Raw genomic sequence first — 18,943 nt, 5'->3', positions numbered from 1 at the left:
ACAACCTAGAAAACCTGCTGTGGCCACTGGGACCCCTAAGAAGGCATCAGAAAGGCAAATCTTTCTCTCAGTTACCTGCCATATGCACACTATCCTACAGAAATCCAGCCAAGGCTACCTATGGTCTGTTCATAGACCAGTAGTCATCCCTTCCTGGTGGATGGAGCCATTTTCCCAAAGTTCACTACCATATCTGCTGTCACTGTCCCTTGTTTTCCAGTAGATCATTCCCATTTCCTTAAGGAATGATGTGTCCCACAACACCCAAGGACACCTTCCTCTTGGCGTCCCTTGGGAGCTGCGTCCATGTCACAATTCCTGGTGCTTCTGATTGGCACCAGCTCATCACAGCCTACACAGAGCCCCAGGAATGCACCACCAAGAGGAGACCAGCCCCCAAACCCTGGAAAGATGATAATGAAGACACAGAACATTTGCCTGAGCCACTTGTGGAGAACACCTTTGACTTGCTCATGCCAAAACCTGTGTTGCTGCAGAGGATGCCAGAAATATTTCTAAAACAAACTTCAGGCTTTGCAGGTTCCATGCTCAGCAGAACCCAGGTCTGCAGGGAATTGCTGCTGTACCACAGTCCAGCCTGCAGAAGAGGCCCTTGTGGCTCCAGCATCCACACTGATGTGCACAAAAACTGGGTTCTGGGAAGCACATGCAGCATCTGTCGATCCTTCTGCCCATGGCAGCAAGACCCAACACACACATGCTCTCATCTGCCTGTCCCATGCAGGGAGATCTCTTGCCACCAAGATTTGCTTGCAGCACACTGACCCATGCCACAGCCCTTGGAATGTTCAGCAGGAAATGTGTCCGCAACACCGAGCTTCAATTTGACAGAAACATCCCCCTACCCTGATTTGGCAGAAAACCCCCTCTCTCCCATTTCCACTCATGGAATTAAGATCCAGACTGGAGGACACCATGGCCCCCAGATCTTTTCTTCCTAGAGTCATTTCCTGCCCTTACATCCCAGTTGCCCAAGCATTGCCCAGGGCAGCATGGTTTGGCATGGAGCAACTTGGTGCCAGGCACCAGATGATGCCTAAACTGGGTGCCATTTCCTGAACCTGTGTCTGGGATGGTTTTCTAGGAGAGTCTTCACATCCAAATCATGCAGGAGAGTCCAGTCAGCCCTGTGCCACATGCCCCAAAGCTTTAGTGACAGATACTCTGAGCAAAGCTGCCATGTCCTACTGCACCTTTTCCACATACTCCCACCTTTTCCAGCTCTCCCCCAGCAGGTCCTCTGCTCCCTCCAGCAGGACCCTTTACCAAATACCTCTTGAAAAGGGGTCCTGTCTTCCAGATGTTGGTGTTGCCCACGCAGCCCCGTGGTGGGTCTGTGATGTTCTCCTTCTCAAACAAGTCGTGCACAGCCTGTGCCACCACGGCAACAGCGTCGCTGATGTGGGCGGACTCGTTCTTCCCATTAATGAGCTGCAAACCGATCACTCCTGCCCGAGAGGAGGGGAGGAGGGAGGTCAGCACTCCTGAGCTCGCTGGCTGCTCCAGCTTTGCTCCCATGAACAGGGTTTGGGGACAAGCAAGCACCTGGTTATGGGTTGGGGACCCTTGGATGCAGTGGGGAATTGCCTGAGATTCAGGCAGGGGCAGCAGCGCAGGGTGGGCACCGTCCTGCCCGCCAGAGGGGTATGGGGACAGCTACATGGGCCACTGGTTGCCCGTGCTCCATCCCCAGCGCCCTGCCCAACCCTTCCCCCAGGAGACTGTCAGCTTGCAAAGCCCCAGTGATGTGGATTTGGGGTACAGCAGTGTGAACAAGGCTGCTGGACTGCTGACTCCCCATGCAGGCAGGGGGAATGGGAAGTGACATGTGGGACCCTCAACTTGCTTGGGACCACCACGGTACGGTGTTCCCCCAGCCCAGGGGGTCCCCGGGGGGCAGGGGCCCCTCATGCTGGCTCTGTGCAGGGTCTCCAAGCACTGATGGGTGGGTGCCTTGGGGGTGCCTCAGGGGTGCCTACCATCAGGGGCGTAACGCAGGGCACTGCCCGAGATCTCCCGCTCCCCCACCAGCCACACATAGCCCGAGCCCGTCATGTTGAGCATGGCTGCTGCTCTGTACACCGTGGCTGCATCGTCCTCACTGCAACGAGAGGAGGCACAGAATCACAGAATGTGCTGAGCTGGAAGGGACCCACAAGGATCAGCGAGTCCAACCCTCAGCCCTGCACAGGCCCAACCCCAGAGTCACCCCCTGTGCCCCAGAGGATCATCCAAACCCTCCTGGAGCTCTGGCAGCCTTGGGGCTGTGCCCACTGCCCTGGGGAGCCTGGTCAGTGCCAACCACCCTCTGGGGGAAGAACCTCGTCCAGAGATCCAACCTGACCCTGCCCTGACACAGCTCCAGCCATTCCCTGGGTGCTGTCCCTGGTCCCCCCAGAGCAGAGCTCAGTCCCTGCCCCTCCTCTGCCCCTCCCCAGGGAGCTGGAACTGCCATGAGCTCTCCCCTCAGTCTCTTCTTCTCCAGCTGAACACCCCAAGTGCCCTCAGTGTCCTCCCCCAGCTTCAAATCAAGGCCCTTCCCCGTCCTCGTTGCCTCCTTTGGACACTCTCTAAGAGCTTAATGAAGGGAAGGGCAATGTGGCTCCAGGTGCTGGATGGCCCCTTTTCTCCTGTGTCATGTCCCAAGGCAGTGGCAGTGCCAGGGAAGACACAAGTCCAGGTAGCCCTTCTCTGACAACTGTTTCTCCTGGGTAATAGCTCATTTCTTGAGCAATGGGAACCTTTCTCCCAGCTTCACCTGATCCCACAGGGCCCAGCACTGCTGAGCATCTGCACATCTGGCCCAGTCCTTATGCTGCAGGCATGGACAGTGAGACTCCCCTCCTACACAGCTGGACCGGGATACACCGTCACTGACTGCAGCTGGTTCTGCAGCTGCTGACACTGTGCAGGAGAGACATCCCAGCCCCGCTGGTGACTGCCAGTTCCCAGGCCAGCAGCATGTCCAGCACAGCACAGCACCCACCCTTGCCCTGGACATCCCTGTGTGGGGCTGTGCTGCTCTCAGTTGGGGGACAGGTAATTTTCTTCCCAGAGGCTGGTGTGGGGCTGTGTTTGGGTTTGTGCTGAACCAGGTTGACCATATAGGGATGTTTTTGTTATTGCTGAGTGGGGCTCACACACGGGGCCAAGGCTTTTCTGCTTTCCTGCTGCCACAGGGACCAGGAAGTTGGGAGTGCCTGGGAGGCTGGGAGGAGACACAACTGGGACAGGTGACCCCAGCTGATCCAAGGGATATTCCAGACCATATGATATCATGCTCAGTATATAAAGCTGGGGGGAAGAAGGAACACTGGGGGATATTTGGAGTGATGGTGTTTGTCTTCACAAGTCACCATTCCATGGGATGGGGCCCTGCTCTCCTGGAGGGGCTGAACACCTGCTGCCCATGGGAAGGGGTGAACTAATTCCTTGTTTTTCTTTGCTTGTGTGAGCAGCTTTTGCTTTCCCCTTTCCCTATTAAACTGTCTTTGTCTCAACCCACGAGTTCTCCATCTTTTACCCTTCTGATTCTGTCCCTGATATCGTTGTTGGGGGAGTGGCTGTGAGGGGTTTGGCTGCTGGCAGGGGTTAAACCACAATGAGGTTTTCTCTCGTGCTCCTTGGAAGGATGACAAACCTCAAATCTGCTTTGACTTCAGTTCTGGGCAGTGTTGCAAAGGGGAGAGGAGAAAAGCAGAGCAGGGAGGGGAAGGAATGGCACTGCCTTACCTGGCAGAGAGGATGATGACTCGAGCCTCCAGCTCCTTCGCCTCCAGCAGCAGCGATGTCACATTTTTGGTTCCAGGGTCAAACTGAAGCACTTTCTCAGCCTGTGATTAGTGTGAGCAAAGCTGGTTAGTGTGGGAGCCCCAGGACTGGTGGTGAGAGCCATGCTATCTAGAAAAGGTCAAGAGAATTCATTAAACTGCACAAAAGTCTGCTAAATAAGATTGGTTATAGTTATTTTTTTCTTTTTTCTTTCCTTTCTTTCTTTTCTTTCTTTCCTTCCTTCCTTTCTCTTTTAAGGTTTTGGCCTTTCAGTTGTTTTATTTTTTTTATTTTTATTTTTTTTGCACTGTGCATGCAAACTGAAGTCAATCAAGACCCAAAAAGAGGCGTGCATTGTACAGGAAAGAGAAAAAGGCTTTGAAATGCAATTGAAAACTCAAACGAGTGTTGTTTTTCAAAAACATGGGAAATGAGAAAAACATATTGCACAAGGTTAACCTTTGGGAGTCAAAGTGAGCAACTTACACCAAGGAACTGTTTCCTTTGGGGAGGAAAGGGGGTTGGTTCAACTTTCCAAAAAAAAAAAACTTACAAGTTAATTACTGGTTCACATGCATGTTTCAAAAAGAAATCCTTCCAGGGTCAGCTGGCTAAGTTTCCATTCTCAAGTCCAAACCAAACTATCTCAACATAAAAACGTGCTACCAAGAAACATAGTCATGGATTTTTTTTTTTTCTTTCTTTTATTTTCTTTTTTTTTCTCTTTCACTTTTTTTCTTTTTTTTTTTTTTTTTATTTTTTATTTTTTTATTTTTCTGGTGGCTGTGGCTACTTTTCATTTGCTAGTTAGGTTGGTGGGCGGCGTGCATTTCCATGCATATATACCTTGGGTCCTCGCTTGTTGTCATAGGAAAGTTGGTCGAGGTTTTCATAGTTCCTTTTTTTACTCTGATGAATAATGTGCACAGAGAAAATATGTAGACACAGAAGAATATTATAAACAGTTGAAAATGACGTGTAGTAAAGCAATCCAACATCCACCTCCTCCTCCACTGTTTGCTAAAGGGTCTCTATAACGCTGGAGCTCGCAAAAACCACTATCAGGAGAGAGAGTGCCTCAGCTCTCACGGGAGGTCACGGTGCAAGGCCATATCTCACAGAGCAAGCCTGAGTGCCACAGCTGGTGCGATGCTGCAGTTGCATTTCCCTTGTGGGACTGGGGAATTCTTCAGCAAGAAATTTTTTATCTTAAGCTCAGAAACAATCTATGCATCTCTAAGGGCCTAAGTGGTGGGGTTTCCATGGAATTACTGTGGAAGTAAAGGACAAAATGTTGTGTACGGAAAGTGCTGGATAAAGGCAAACTGTTACAGTTAAGAGTATTAGCAATACTAGAGTCACTATGAGCATTACAATCCTGTTCACCCTCAGAGAGTTCACAGCAAATGAGGTGTCTCAGCTGAACTTCTCACCTCCTGAAAGGAGGGAGCGGCCTTTTGGAGCTCTGTTGACATCCAAAAGAGAAAGATAACGTTCTCTACATCCCGTGTTGGCTCAAAGCGTGGCGATATGAAGCAATGGTGATCATGGGATGACATTGCAGCTTTTACCTGGTGCCTGGGGAGGGCCAAGGGCACCTCATGGCTCTGTGGCACAAGGGTGGCCCCGGGAGGTGCAGCTACCCAAGACCACAGTGCCCATAACCTGGCCCTACAGGTGGCTAGTGGGGCTCACTGCTTGGTGGTCTCCACGCTGCTGACCAGAGCAGCACTGGGGCTCAGGACAGGGGGCTCAGCATGCTCTGACCCTGGAGACGAGAGACCGGACAGAGAACCTGCTCCTCCCCTTGTCTCCTACCTGAGCCACTTCTGCTGCTTGGCCCCAAAGGAGCCCAAGGCATGAAACCTGCTTCTGGAGGTTTCCTCTTCTCCAGGCAGTGTGCTGAGGGCCAAGAGCCTCTGCTCTCAGGAGCCGTGACCCTGCAACAGCGTGCACAGAGCCCCGTGGATCTTCCTGCGAGCAGCCCACCTGGTCAGGCCAACAACAGCGATCTGACAATGCCTTCAGGAGATGGCTTGGTAGGTTTTGGTGGGACAGTGTCTGACCTCTTCTTCTTGACCCCACCCCACCCCTGCTGAGTATTCCTGATCTATGTATATGGGGTATGGGACACAGCTCTATTCTGATCTTCGTTTTTCCAGAACCTTATGGCAATGGCAACTGATCCCTGACAGGAACCAGACCCTTTGCACCCCTGGAATGCAAAGGTTCATGTTCCCAGGTTGTTTCTTAGACAGCCAGGTTTTATCTCTGTGTCTCGCTTTCCAAACTAAGTAGCTTGCCTTTTCCTGAGCACTCGGGCCAATCTTTGGCAGGACATTTTGCAGGTCTGCTTTCTGTGCAGCCATGTGATCTTTGCTTTCTTCTCCTTGGACACAGCCTGGCAGGTTTTCATTGCTCAAAGGAATTGAGTCCTTGCAAGGCAAAGTATCTGAGGAGGCAAAATCTGCTTGGAGCCCAGGTCTGCCTTCACTTCTGATGACATCCACAGCCAGGATTTCTGCAGTGGCTTCTTAGAGACTGCTGAGATTGCAGTGAGACCTGGGGTAACAACTGCCTTCAAGGAGAACAGAGGTGCAGGACAGCATGAATGTTCTCCAGTGATGGGACACTGGTCATTTCTCCTTAGGTACTGTCAATGTAGCCAAAAACTTGGTCATCCCTCTTGCAGCCTCCAGACATGAATAGCCTTGTGTGCCTGGGATATGCACCTCGATCCAAGCTGGTCAGCAGAGTCTTGGGTGCAGCAAAGCTGGCACCTGATCACCTCTCCCTGTCACTATCCCTACAGAACTAGACTAATAATGTGTCTTTTTTTCCCCCCATTTTTCCATGTGGTCCTGCAGCCCTTCCCTGCTCTTCAGCTCATGTTTCACACAGGGACCCACAAATTAAAATTTCCACCAGGTTCTCAAGCATTCATTAAAAAAGTTGCCACTGTCCTAGAGAAAGACACCCAGCACACCATGGACCTGCCACCTCTGACTTGGACAAACTCTGATTTCACAGTGTCCAACACTCCCTCCTGATCCTGAGCAGCACTGGTGGCCTGCCCAGACGAACAAGCAGAGTTGTGCTGGGGTGGAGCAGTAGAGTTACTGCTGACAGACCTAAGACAAGGCGAGCACATGGGCTGTGCCAGGACTGGTCAGCATGGCCTGAGTGCTGGGCTTGGAGTGTCTGGTGGAAGTGCAAACCCACACAGTGGTGCCTGAGTGACACCCAGGGACAGTGCAGACTGTGGGGGACACAGCCATGCTCCAGTCCAAGAGCTGGGCAGGGGAGTCTCTGAGGACAGGACCTCAGGGACTGTGACCCAAGCCTTGCAGAGGTCGAGATCAGGTCTCCTGCCTGCTCCCTCCCCAGGGCCAGGTTGCCCTTGAGGAGGCTGGGCAGGGGCCCAAGGTACCCCTTCATGGCATGAAGAGAGTCAGCACATCAGTGATCAGAAAAGGAATTAGAAGAAGAGATTAAGGAAGATAGGAAAGCCCCAGCAGGCTATCTACCACCTTCAAGACCAGTCAGACCTGTCTGTTTGACTTTTTTGCAAGGAAAACAGAAACAAGATGCAGTGGCACGCCCCAAAAGGAAGATAAAGTGACCTACCCCCACAGAGCAGGTCTCAGGCTGGAGAGTGGCCAGGGCACCTGCAGCAGCCCAGTGGCTGCCAAGACATGTTATAGCTGCAGTGCAAATGTGGGGCAGGTCTGAGCACATCCCCTGCTCCCCATCTTTCAAGCTCCAGATCTAAAATCTTTCCCATGTGATGGATAGGGTGAAGAAGAAATGCACCCTGAGCCTGGGAGCATCACATGGAGCAAGCAAGGAGTGGAGTCATGAGAGGGAGCAGCAAAAGGGAACACAGAGGAACTGTACAAAAGCAGAAAGTGGAAATCAAAAGATACAAGGAAAGGAATGAGAGACTGACAATGGCTCTCCTTGGATGAGTGACATTGTGCTGGGAAGAGGCTTTGGAGTGAAATATATTCCACTGTCACCCAGCAGGAAACTGCCTTGGGAGGCAGGAGGATCCCACCATAGCTGGTGGCACGTCAGTGTCTCACGATGATCCAGGATGCAGCAAGGATGAGACTCCTCGGAAATCACCGCCAAAACCAAAAGCCTGTTGTTCAGTGTGGCTTGTGCCAGCCTGCAGCCCTGCACCAGTTGTTCATCAGGGAGGTGATGAAGAGCAGTGACAGGCTGCTCTCTCTGATCTCTCAGCTGAGCCACCAACTCCAAGCACAAGAATTGTCTGTGGCCACATCTCCTCAACAGCTGCCTGACTGCCAAAGGTCCAGCAGCTGCTGGTGGGGCTGGAGAAGAGCAGATTGAGGTCCCTGCCTGTGACCCAGGAGGGAACAGCCCTGAATTGATTCCTGCCCTGATGCTGCTGGAGACTTGGATGGGCTCAGGGTTCTGCACACCCGAAGGAGACTCACCCTGCCCCAGGCAAGAGAACGTGCTGGGACTTCACTCTGTAGGGCATGAGGTGGTTCCTTGTCTTCCAGATTGCAGCCAAACAGCTCCTGTGTTCTCCTTCCCTGCTTGTCTGGAACATTAGCTTGGTCCTTTCACTCCACGCCGCAGGTCTGTGGTTGTCCTCCTGAATCTCTAGCAGGCTTGGGGACCTCCCTCCCTGCTCCCTGCTGGCCCTGAGTGTAGGTGCAGTGCACCTCCTCCACAAAGCCACAACCGCCCTCTTGTACCAGCAATGGGTGTCAGGAAAGCAGCGTTTGGCATGTGCTTCGATGGAGATGGGAACGGGCGCAGCCTGCGGCCCACGGCTCTACACAGAGGGTACTGTGGCCCTCGGGGCAGCAACACACCGGCTGCCTGGCCCTCCTAAGCCTCTAAGGTGAGCCCCGGGAAGCCAATTCAGAAGTTGCTTTTCAGGGTTGGTTTGGCACTGCTGGGTCTGCCTGGCCCCGGGGTGGCTGCAATGGGGCAGGTGCTTCCCTAAGCTGAGCGACTGGTCCTCTCCTTAGGTGGGAATCTTGGGCGAGGCATTTGCAGAGCTCCAGGTTATCCTTCCCTTCATTTTGTAGTCGATTTACATGTAGGAGATTTTGACCATGGCAAAGCAAGTGAAATGAATAAAGTACAAAGTTCTGTCAGGTACTAGTCAGACACTGTTGATGCTTTAAGCATGTTAGCCATGTTACAATGGAAAGAAAAGGTGTTTTACATACAGAAATCTACATACATACAACAGCCCGAGACTTCTAGTTGTTGCTTAAACAAAGCTACAAGACAATGTTCAGGAACTGACCTTGGACTCTTTCTCCTCCAAGAGGGTCTCCAGCTTCTTTTGTGCAGCACGACCTTCGTGGTCGTCACTGACTATCAGAATGACGTGGTTCCAGTTGAAGACTCTCATCATCTCAAACCAGACGTTGGCCTGGTGAGAGTATGGAGGGACCGTGCGCAAAAAGGACAGGTGGATGCTCTGCAAGGAAGAACAAGAGCTCAACACAGACTGTGGGCTTGTCAGCCAGGTTTGCAGGGACAGGGCTGGGATCACAAAGCCATTTTGGGAAGACCTCTGGGTTGCACACCTTGAGCACACCTCTAGTGCTAACCTGCACTCCTTCCTTCTGCTTGGGAAGCAAATCCTGGCCGTGATTTTGTACCTCTCTGTGGTTAATCTAGAGCATGGCAGAGAGGGTTTTTTGCTTTGTGGTCCACAGTGAAGAAAAGCCTATCGAGCCATGAAGGGCCAGCAGTGTTCAGTGCAAATATAGCCTTGCCTCTTGGCTTTTCAAAATTGTTACTGCGCAACAGGCATCACTAAGAACTTGAATTCCCTTTAGAGAGGAGCAAGAGGCAGGTACAGGCAGCTATATATTAGTTATTTGTCATGAGAGAAGTTCAGAAAAGCAGTTTTATAACATGGTCTCTGACTGTTTCTAGGTCAGCCTGTTCCACAGGAGGAGGCAGCTCTGGACTCATGTCCCAGTTGACCTCTCTGATTTGGTTAAAGACATTGTTATGGTTGGATGATTGTGCAATAGCAATTCCAGCCTAATTAAGTACAGTGCTGTTAGGGGAGCAACTGGACCAAAAGCTGTAGCTGACAGAGAGCTCTCAAACAAATGTAGTTTTTCCAAAAGGCCCTACAGTCAAATATTAGACAGTCAAAGTCCTCATGCTCAGCAGGGCCCTTACTTGGCAACCCAGCTAAATGCTGGAGGGGGGGCAGAATTCTGAACCAGACAGGACAGAAAGGAAAGCACCATAATATTTCTTTCTATGAGGCTGAGATGGTTGTCTGGACCAAACAGGTCTTGTCCAGAACTGCTCACCCACAGACCAGACCCAGCATGGGTCAGAAATGTCCTGAAGGGGCCAAAGTAAATCACACTTTGGGAAGGGAAAAGGAATCATGTCCCCCATGGACCCATACAGGAGGAACAGACACACCAAATAAAGCCTTTTTCTCACACCCAACGTGGTGATAATGTCAAACCAAACCATGAAATCTGTAGAAAATAGTGTCAAACCCCTGCTCCTGCCCTGGCCCAACACACAGGAACGATGGAGGCAGCAGCAAAACCACCAAGCCACTGAGGACAACTGTGGATGTTTAAACAAAGGAGAAAGCAAACCAGGAGAGCCACAAGAAGCATCTCAGAGCTAATACAAACATCTCAGAGCTGATACAGACATTCACAGTTTTGGGAAGAGCAGCAGAAATGCAGCTCACCCCACAAGCCCAGCCCTAATCCATAGGATTGGGAAGAAGCCCCTAGAGACAAACGATGGAAGAACAACCACAGTCTCCACACCAACACAGTGTTCAAGATCTGTTTGGAGTCAGCAGAGATGCCCAGGAGTTTTCAGGTCCTGCTCCACAGCTTGGGCCAGGGATGCACAAGATGGATCTGAGCATTTCTAATTTCTAACCCCTGACCATTTTTAATTGCTTTAAGAAAATCCAGGGAAAATGAAAATGGGGAAAAAAAGATCAGAAAAGAGCTGGGAAAAAAAAGCAGAAAAACTAATATTAAAAAAAAATCAGTAAAACACAGGCTAAAAAAAAATCAGAATTCTAACAAAATGCATTCAATCCATTTTTGAAATTAAAAAATCTCTGAGATTTCAGTATATTACATCAAATTATTTTCTAGTTTCCCATTAGCTTGTAAAAATGGTGTTTAAACTGATCATGGCTTCCTTAAGTATTGTAAATACATATCACTTTGTTCAGATGAACAATTTATTGCAAGGTTGTTGGGGGCAACTTGGTTTAACAGTTCAGGGAAATTTGCTTTCTGAGGTGGTGTCAAAAGGGCCATGGACTTGCCCTGATAGTATCTCAGCTCCTGGATTACAGAATTGTGGTTTTTAGATAGGAAAATGAAGAATAATTCATGGCAAGTTCTGTGAGGGTGGGGAGGCTCTGGCACAGGTTGCCCAGAGAAACTGTGGCTGCCCCATCCCTGGGAGTGTCCAAGGCCAGGTTGGATGCGGGTTGGAGCAACCTGGGCTGGTGGAGGTGCCCCCGCCCATGGCAGGGGTGTGGGATGAGATGGTCTTTAAGGTCCTACCCAACACAAACTATTCTAGGATTCTATGATGATTCTATGTGGGGTCCGGACTTAAGAACTGCAAATTATTAGTTGTCCTGACTTGGTTGATGTGAGTACCTACAAAGAGGAGCTGTTGGTGTGTGTGAAAACTGGGGCTCTGTGTGTGCACAAATGTGAGCACATCCATGCAGAGAGCATGTGAGTGCAGGTACCCCTGCAGGGAAAGTGCTTGGGTGCTGAAATCCCTGTGCACAGTCTGCACATGGCCATGCTCTGCCTGGGGGAAGAGGCACGTGTGGGTGCCTGCTGATGGAGTTTGTATCTGTAGGGGATGTGCACAGGGCATGGCTGGAGGCCACCACGGGTGTGTGCCCACATCAGGACCACGTACAGGTCCCTGAGTGAAAGGTTTGCTATCCTCTTACTTCTGCCTGCCTAAGGGCTCATCCCAGCTCATGGTCCATGGCCGAGGGAGTTATTTTTCCTACAGAAAATTAAAGAAAAATGAAAGCTTCAGAGGCTTGAGCAGGCAACGTGCTTTAGTTTCACTTCCTATGGAAATGTGCTCAGTCTCCCTTCTAGCAATTCACTCCCAAAATGAGCTGCCTGGGCAGTTTCAAAGAGATTGACAGAGATCTCAACCTATAAAGCTCAGAAAAATTTAATAAAAATTCCCCAGCTGGGTATGAAAAAGAAGCGGTGGCCAATGTCCCCATGGAAGGAGCCTGCCCACTGCCCCACGTGACAGCTGTGGACGTGGGAGGGAGCTGAGACAACTCTGAGACAGCTCAGACGTGTGCAGGGAGGGATTTCAGTGGGGACAGGGGTGTGGGCAGCTCACACTCAAATGCACTGCCTGCCTTTCCCTGCAGAGCACGGAGGAAGGGACGTGGCAGCCTCTGGGGAATGGCCACTGTGGAGTGGGGCGTGTCTGTCCTTCTCCCAGCTGGAATTCTGAGAGCCTATGAAGAGCTCTCCTCCACTGGGATGAGTGGGCTCCATCAGCCCAGCACTGCTCTAGCCTGGTCTGCTCTGGAACGTTCCAGGCTGCCTGACTGAGGGCTGTGCTGCCCTGCTGAGGGCTGAGCTACTCTACTGATGGCTGGGCTGCCCATTCCTGGGGCAAACAACTCTGTGTTACACTAAACAGCCTCTCCAGACATTGCTTACAGGTGAAGGAGTTCTGATCCTGACCTTGGTCAAGGGGAATCGCTTTTTCCCCACTTTCAGTGCAGCTTCCCACTCTGATTAAGAAGGTTTCTGCTGAGCATTGTTGCCAGTGAGACCAGTAACAGAGAAAAGTACCCCTCTCAGTGAGCAGTGCCTCACTTCCAGGCATGGAGTGGTTACAGTGAGACCAGGAACCAGAGGTAAAAGCCATCCCCGGGCTGAAGAGAGAGAGAAAGAGACAGACCCCATTGCAACTACCAGGACCAGGTGCTGGAATTGAAATAGCTCTCCAAGTGCACGATGACTAAAGTCCATTTTCCATCTCTTTCACCACAGAGCAAGTCTCAGTTAAAACCCCTTGATCCTCCACTGCAATAGCTCTCGGATTAGGGTATGGTGTGGGGCTCAGCACCTCTGGCACCCAGGATGTCCCTTCATCCCCACCACATAGGTGGGGATCACGTTCCACATGGTGATGACAAACAGCACCAGCTCTTCCTGGCTCTTGAGCTGTGCATTTCCCCACAAGCTTTGCTCTCACACTCTCCATGTCATTTCACATTTCTTATATTGCCAAGATGTCCCTGTCATCTCATTTTTTCAGCTGGGATGCAAAGGAAGTATAAACACCCCCAATGACACATGGGAGCAGGAGCACTAAAGCACAGTCCAGCCTGTCCATGCAGGGGGCCCAGCAGGAGAAGGCCAGAGTGTGACTTTTGCAATGCTCAGTCCATGAGATCTCCATGGAGGGCTCTCCACAGTGATGGACACCACAGCCATGGGGACTGCTCTGATCACTTTACCATGAGAGCCCCCTTTCCTCCTCAAATTCCCTGCTCACCTCACTCAGAGGTGACTGGGATTCCAGAGACCCCTCAGTGTACAGGCAGGACTATGCTGGATGGAGTGAGGATCTTGGTGAAGGAACAGGCAATGATTTCATAAGATGTATGTACAAGGGGGCCAAAGGCTACCAAGCCAGAGCATTCAGATGCAGTACCACTTCTAGAACAAATAGTTGGTTGGATACTGGGAGCAATAAAGCTCCCTTCCCTGGGGTATCTTTGTTGGTAGGCTGGCTTCAGCTCCTGGACCACTGTGCTCAACTGGAGATGCTCTGGGAGCATCAAAAGGTACTGGGCAAACCTGTCTGTGCTGAGGCCCACACCTCTCCTCCCCCTGGTAGCATAGCCTGCAGAGGACCATAATTAACTCCACTTCAACCCCCCGTGAAATTTAGCTAAAATTGCCTGATGCCTTCAAAACCAATCAGGGGCGTACATACAAAGTGATCTTACAAGCTTGTTTCCATAGAAACTAAGCTGAAAGATATAATTTACTGAATTTAAAAAGTAACCCAAAAATCAAGCTGATCACTGGAAACCAAAAAGGGAACAGCTGAATGTCCTGTGTCACGTGAGCCAGCCTGTCCTACATGGGGTGAGCAGAGCCTGTCCCACGGCCTCACACCCCTCTGTCCCCCATTTCACTCCCACCTTTGCTGTCCCTTCCACTGTTCAACATCCTTTGCTCCTCTCCCCAGTCCCTGCCTTTGCCCCATCTCCTGCCAGCATCTCCACCCTCTGCAGAGAGCTCCAAGCCCCCAGGCCCCCATCTGCCTGGATGGGCAGGTGCCAAGCAGGAGGCCAGACAGGCAGGACTGCTCAGAGGGGTGAGATGAGCCTGGTACAGGCAGGGTGGCCTCCCTGCTCAGTCTGTGCCAGGCAAGCGCAGCCCACAGCCCTGCACTGGCTGAATTCCCCAAAATACTCCATGGAGAGCATTTCCTGACAGTACAGTGGGTTGCTCCTCCAGCCCTGAAGTGAGTCAGGTGCATTTTATGAGCCAGATTTGCAGAAAACATTTGAAATAGGAAAAATCTGTCAGAAGCAGAGAGTACCAGGGCAGGTCCCAGCCCCTTGGGGTGGGCACACCAATCCTGCCCCAGGTTGTGCTGTGGACAGGTGGTTTGCTTTGGTGAGCACAGCCCTGCAGAGATGGGGCAGGACCCACAGTGTGCAGGGTCCCCTCTCCCTGCCCTCCTGGCCCCTGTGACAAGGTCTCTCTCAGTGACATTTCCATCAGACGTATTTCCACTCCACAGCAGCACGAAGCAAATTCTCCCTGCACGATTGCTGCCTGCCCTCTCCCTTGCTCTGTCAGCTCTGTTGCCATCCCTTTCCCTCTAACCTGGTGGGACCCTGCCCATGCAGGTCCCCAGCCCAGCCAGCCACCATCACGGTCACTGCTGTGGTCTTGGCTTGGTGTCCATCCTATCATGGCTTTATTGGTGGGAGATGCCAAGAGCTGCTGCTCTCCAGCTGAGCAGTGCTGCTGGTGTATCTCTAGGAGCCTCTGCTCCTCCCTCCTGAAATTTGACTTCATTTAGCATGTAGGCGGAGTGACTATTTTTGCACAGAACATTTACATTTGTGAATATTCACATTTTCCAAGCAAAGGCCGATTCATGCTTTGAAACAGGCTTGATCTCACCCACTGAGCTCGTGTGCCTACATGGAATCCTGCAATGGCATGTGGATGGCCTGGCTCTGCTCAGCTCCTCCCTTTGCTTTCACTAATCACAGATGGGCTGTGAGCTGAGGGCCAGGGCAGCACCTCGTTGCCCAGGGCCAGGCACTGCCCCCAGACCCTCATCCAGTCTGGAAGCTTCTGTGTGCCCACAGAGACAGGTGCAGTGGTTTGAGACATTGGAATTTGAACCTCTGTCTTGAGTGCTGGCCGGACTGAGTGTCATGTGAAGCCTCGGGATATTCTGTGATTTCCCTACCAATATCCCATAAACCCAGAGAAGTGAATGCAACCGAACAACCTTCAAGCCCCAGAGAGCTCCTGCCCGATGTACAGGCTCTAATAGGATCCTCCTGCCCCTCCGCAGACCCACACACACCCGGGGAGCCCCCTGGACCCCTGGCTGTCGCTAGTGAGCAGGGCAGGAACCAGCTATGCCTGTGCTTGGTTGAAGAGCAGCAAGCCCAGCAGCCTGGCAGAGCCGCGCTGCAGAAATCATCCGGCACTATGTAGGTCAACACTGGCAGCTGTGAAAAAATAATGTACTGGGGAATGCAGGAGAGAGAGAGGGAGCTGCAGGCTGAGCTGGAGAGGGTGGATAGACAGACACAGAGTGTTGGCATCATTAACCCTCCTGACGGGTACTCTTGATTTACAGCACATGTATGAGGTACTAGACTAGAAACATGCATCAGTTACCTTATCAGAATATATAGACATGCGTGTTGTCAGACCAATGACAGGGATCCTGTAGAAGCCAGCTGTGTATGATACAGGTGTTGGTGTTAGGTGATCGTTGGGAGCAGGAGGGTGGCTAACTAATATTGCATAGACCTGCAGGACAGGATACACGACACAAACATTATTTCACAGGAGCACATCAGCTGTCCAGCATGATTTTTTTTTCCTTTTCTTTTCTGCAATGTTAAACAGCCCCATGTTAACACGATAACGGCATTGAGGTAACTGGAAACAGGGAAGCAAGGATTGTGCTGGGAGCTGTGCTGTGGCTGGAGGTGATGGGTCTGCTCAGGGTTATATCCTAATGGAAATGCCGTGCCTACCAGCTCTGCTCAGTAAACTAATAACTTCCATGGATTACAGATTAAAGGGAAACATCTCCCTTGCAGTCACACTGTGTAATGTGATTTCTTTAACCACACATTTAATACTCAGTTGTAATTCCCCTCTGAGGACTATTACAAACAAAGTGGTCAGCTGGGACTGCGGCGGGAGCGCAGAGCCACGGAGCGAATCAGCCATCTGGCCCTGGGCACAGAAATGAGAGTACTGGGGGGGCAGGAGCTGGGATCTGCCCTCAACATGCCAGGGGGAGGGGATCTGGGTTATACCAAAACGGGGAAGGACGATCTCGGCAAAATCCTGCTGTTATAGCAGGGCTGGGGCTTCGGTCTCCAGCAGGATCCTATTTTGTGTCAAACGGAAAGGAAGGAGATGGGTAATCTCTGGGGGATCTTTTGTTACACCAATGCCCTCTCACAGCACAAGGAATGTCCCCGGCCGGTGACAGGTCTCCAGCGAGGGTGAATCTGTGCAAGGATTTTGATGTCTGGGAGGAAATAACACTTCTTCTTCCCCCAGGCATCTGCCAGAGCCCCAGGCTGGAGGGACAGGTCGCCTGGACAGGAGAGGAGGATGAAGCGTGTCCTGAGGAAGGGGGTCCGGGGTCTAGGGGAAGAGGGATGATCCCGCCTGGCATTGGGTGGGAGCAAGTTGAGGGTGCAGAGCGAGCTGGGGCAGGGGCTGGAGATCTTACCGTGGGAGAAGGGAGGAATTGCTAGAGAAGGAGCTGGGGGGAGCCTGGGGAGGCAGGAGGAGGGGATGCCCAGCGCAGAGCTGCCCGGTGCCGCGCTGACTCAGGGTGGGTGAGGACCTGCACCCAGCAGAGCTGGGGCACGGCACTGGGATAGCACCAGGCCCTGGGGGCAGGGGCTGGGGGCTGTGTGGGGGCCAGGGTTGTACTGTGCTGTGCCGCACAGCAGCTGCTCGACGGGAGCCATTTTACATCGGCGGGCTCCCAGCCCCTCCTCAGCCTCGCAGCCCCCCTGCTCGGGCACAGCGCCGGCGAGCGAGGACCGAGGATGGCCGTGCCCTAAGCCCCTGGGGCTGGGAGAACCTCTGGGTGTTGGGACAGAGAGCCCACCCCCAGCACCCTGACCCCCAGCACCCACAGCCCCCCTGCGCCCCGGCTCAGCTGCCTCCCCATCCCGCCGCTCACGCAGGGATGTGCCAGCGCCAGCCCCGGGCTCCGTGCGGTTTGCCATGGGGACAAGGCTTAGAGGTGGCACGGACAAGGCATCCATCAGCTGGGAGCAGTAAATGGAGCCTCGGCTCAGTGAGGGACCCGCCTGAGCCTTCTCCGGCTGCCGCTGGACAGCGGGGATCTGGTACATCCCGTGCTGCTCCGCCGCCCGGCTCGGCCACCATCCCAGGCATGTCTCCAGCCATCCTCCGCCTCCACGCTGGGAAGCCGAGCTGCGAAGGTGTCAGCTATTCTCCACTACGCACCTCCGGCCCCTCCAGCTCCCTCCCCTCCTGGCTGCGTGTGCCTGGGGGCATTTCTGTGTGAGGCTCCGTGGTGAGGGCATTCATACAATTTGGGGGTGTGTTCCCGCCTGCACATGGGTCCATGTAGACCTTTTGCATGTGCATGGATGTGTTGGAGGAGGGGGTGGTTTGTACCTGCCTGTCTGCCCCCCCGATGGCCCCAAGTGGCAGTACTAGGGCTGGTAACTGGGCTCAGCACCCAGAGCTCATGCAGGGGAGGTGGAGAGGCCAGGCCACGGCTGCCCGGGGCACCCTGGGCACCCAGCACCGCTGAGGATTGGGACTGCTCCCTTGGGTCTGCTGAGAGCAAGCCATGTGGACAGGAGAGAGGATCATGCTGTGCTTATGTGCACAGTCACACACAGCACTCACCATGTCTGTAATCCCTGTGTCCTGGGGGGGTGGCAGTGGGTGTGCTGGTGTGCACCACTGGGTGGTGTGGGGGGCCGTGGTGCTGTGTGCCATGGGGGGTGCAGCAGTGTATGACCTGGGGGAGTGGGGGGGAGGTGTGTACATGAATCACTGTGTGTCTGTGTGCCTGTGTGTCTGTGTGTGTCTGTGTGTGTGTCTGTGTGTCTGTGTGTGTGTCTGTGTGTCTGTGCAGGGCACACATTGGGGTTTCATGTGTGCATGTGGCTCAGTGTGTGTGCCTGTGTGTCTGTGTGTATGTTTGTGTGTCTGTGCGTGTGTCTGTGTGTCTGTGTGTATGTTTGTGTGTGTCTGTGTGTGTGTCTGTGTGTCTGTGTAGGGCACACATTGGGGTGTCATGTGTGCATGTGGCTCAGTGTGTGCTCCTGTGTGCACATGGAGGTGTGGATATGTGTGGCACAGCACGTTTGCACACTGGTGTGAGTGCAGACATGCATGGTCTGTGTGTGCCCGTGTTTGCACAGCAATGCACGTGTGCTCATGGCATGTGTGTGTGCAGCCCGTGGGCATTCCCACAGTGTGTGCACGGTGAGTGTGCATGGATGGTGTTCCCCATGCCCACACCTCCCCACAGTGTGTGGATGTCCATACATGCTCACAGCCCTCCATGTGCCTGTGTGTGCCCATGGTGTGTCTGTGTGTGGTGTATGTGCACACGTGGTGTTGAGTGGACATGTATGTGCACCCACTCTGTGCATGCCCAGGGTGTGTGTGTGATCCCTTGTGTGTCCTGAGGGGTGAGTGTGAGAGAGAGAGAGAAAGACTGTGTGTGCCCCAGGGGTGTGTGGATGCCCATGTGCACCCTGGGGTGCGTGTGTGAGCCCATGTATGCTCTGAGGTGTTGTATGGGAGCCCATGTGAGCCCTGGGGGGTGTGTGCATGGCCATCTGTACCTGGAG

At 52.7% G+C, this 18,943-nt stretch overlaps 1 protein-coding gene across 16 annotated transcripts in view; it reads right to left on the bottom strand.

Moving 5' to 3' along the window:
- The window catches only part of GRIN1 (glutamate ionotropic receptor NMDA type subunit 1), a 39,282-nt gene that overhangs the window by 19,413 nt on the left and 926 nt on the right, over window positions 1-18,943 (bottom strand). For 12 of the 16 annotated variants that reach the window (XR_007907768.1, XM_051807915.1, XM_051807916.1 and 9 more), the window contains exons 2-7: window positions 15,747-15,881; window positions 9,086-9,262; window positions 4,639-4,701; window positions 3,754-3,854; window positions 2,001-2,122; window positions 1,295-1,469 (exon numbers count right to left, since the gene is read on the bottom strand). Coding sequence is in view for 15 of the 16 variants with exons in the window: in XM_051807915.1 (XP_051663875.1) it covers window positions 1,295-1,469; window positions 2,001-2,122; window positions 3,754-3,854; window positions 4,639-4,701; window positions 9,086-9,262; window positions 15,747-15,881 (773 nt within the window). In the remaining variant the exon portion in view is untranslated. The remainder of the gene's footprint in view (window positions 1-1,294; window positions 1,470-2,000; window positions 2,123-3,753; window positions 3,855-4,638; window positions 4,702-9,085; window positions 9,263-15,746; window positions 15,882-18,943) is intronic. The other 4 variants (XM_051807918.1, XM_051807930.1, XM_051807921.1 and 1 more) reach the window with 1 other exon arrangement.

The sequence above is a fragment of the Manacus candei genome, unplaced genomic scaffold, assembly GCF_025592945.1.
Source record: "Manacus candei isolate 608988 ecotype Guabito, Panama unplaced genomic scaffold, ASM2559294v1 h1tg000071l, whole genome shotgun sequence".
Lineage (NCBI taxonomy): Eukaryota > Metazoa > Chordata > Aves > Passeriformes > Pipridae > Manacus > Manacus candei.
This window is presented reverse-complemented; position numbering and strand designations above follow the sequence as displayed.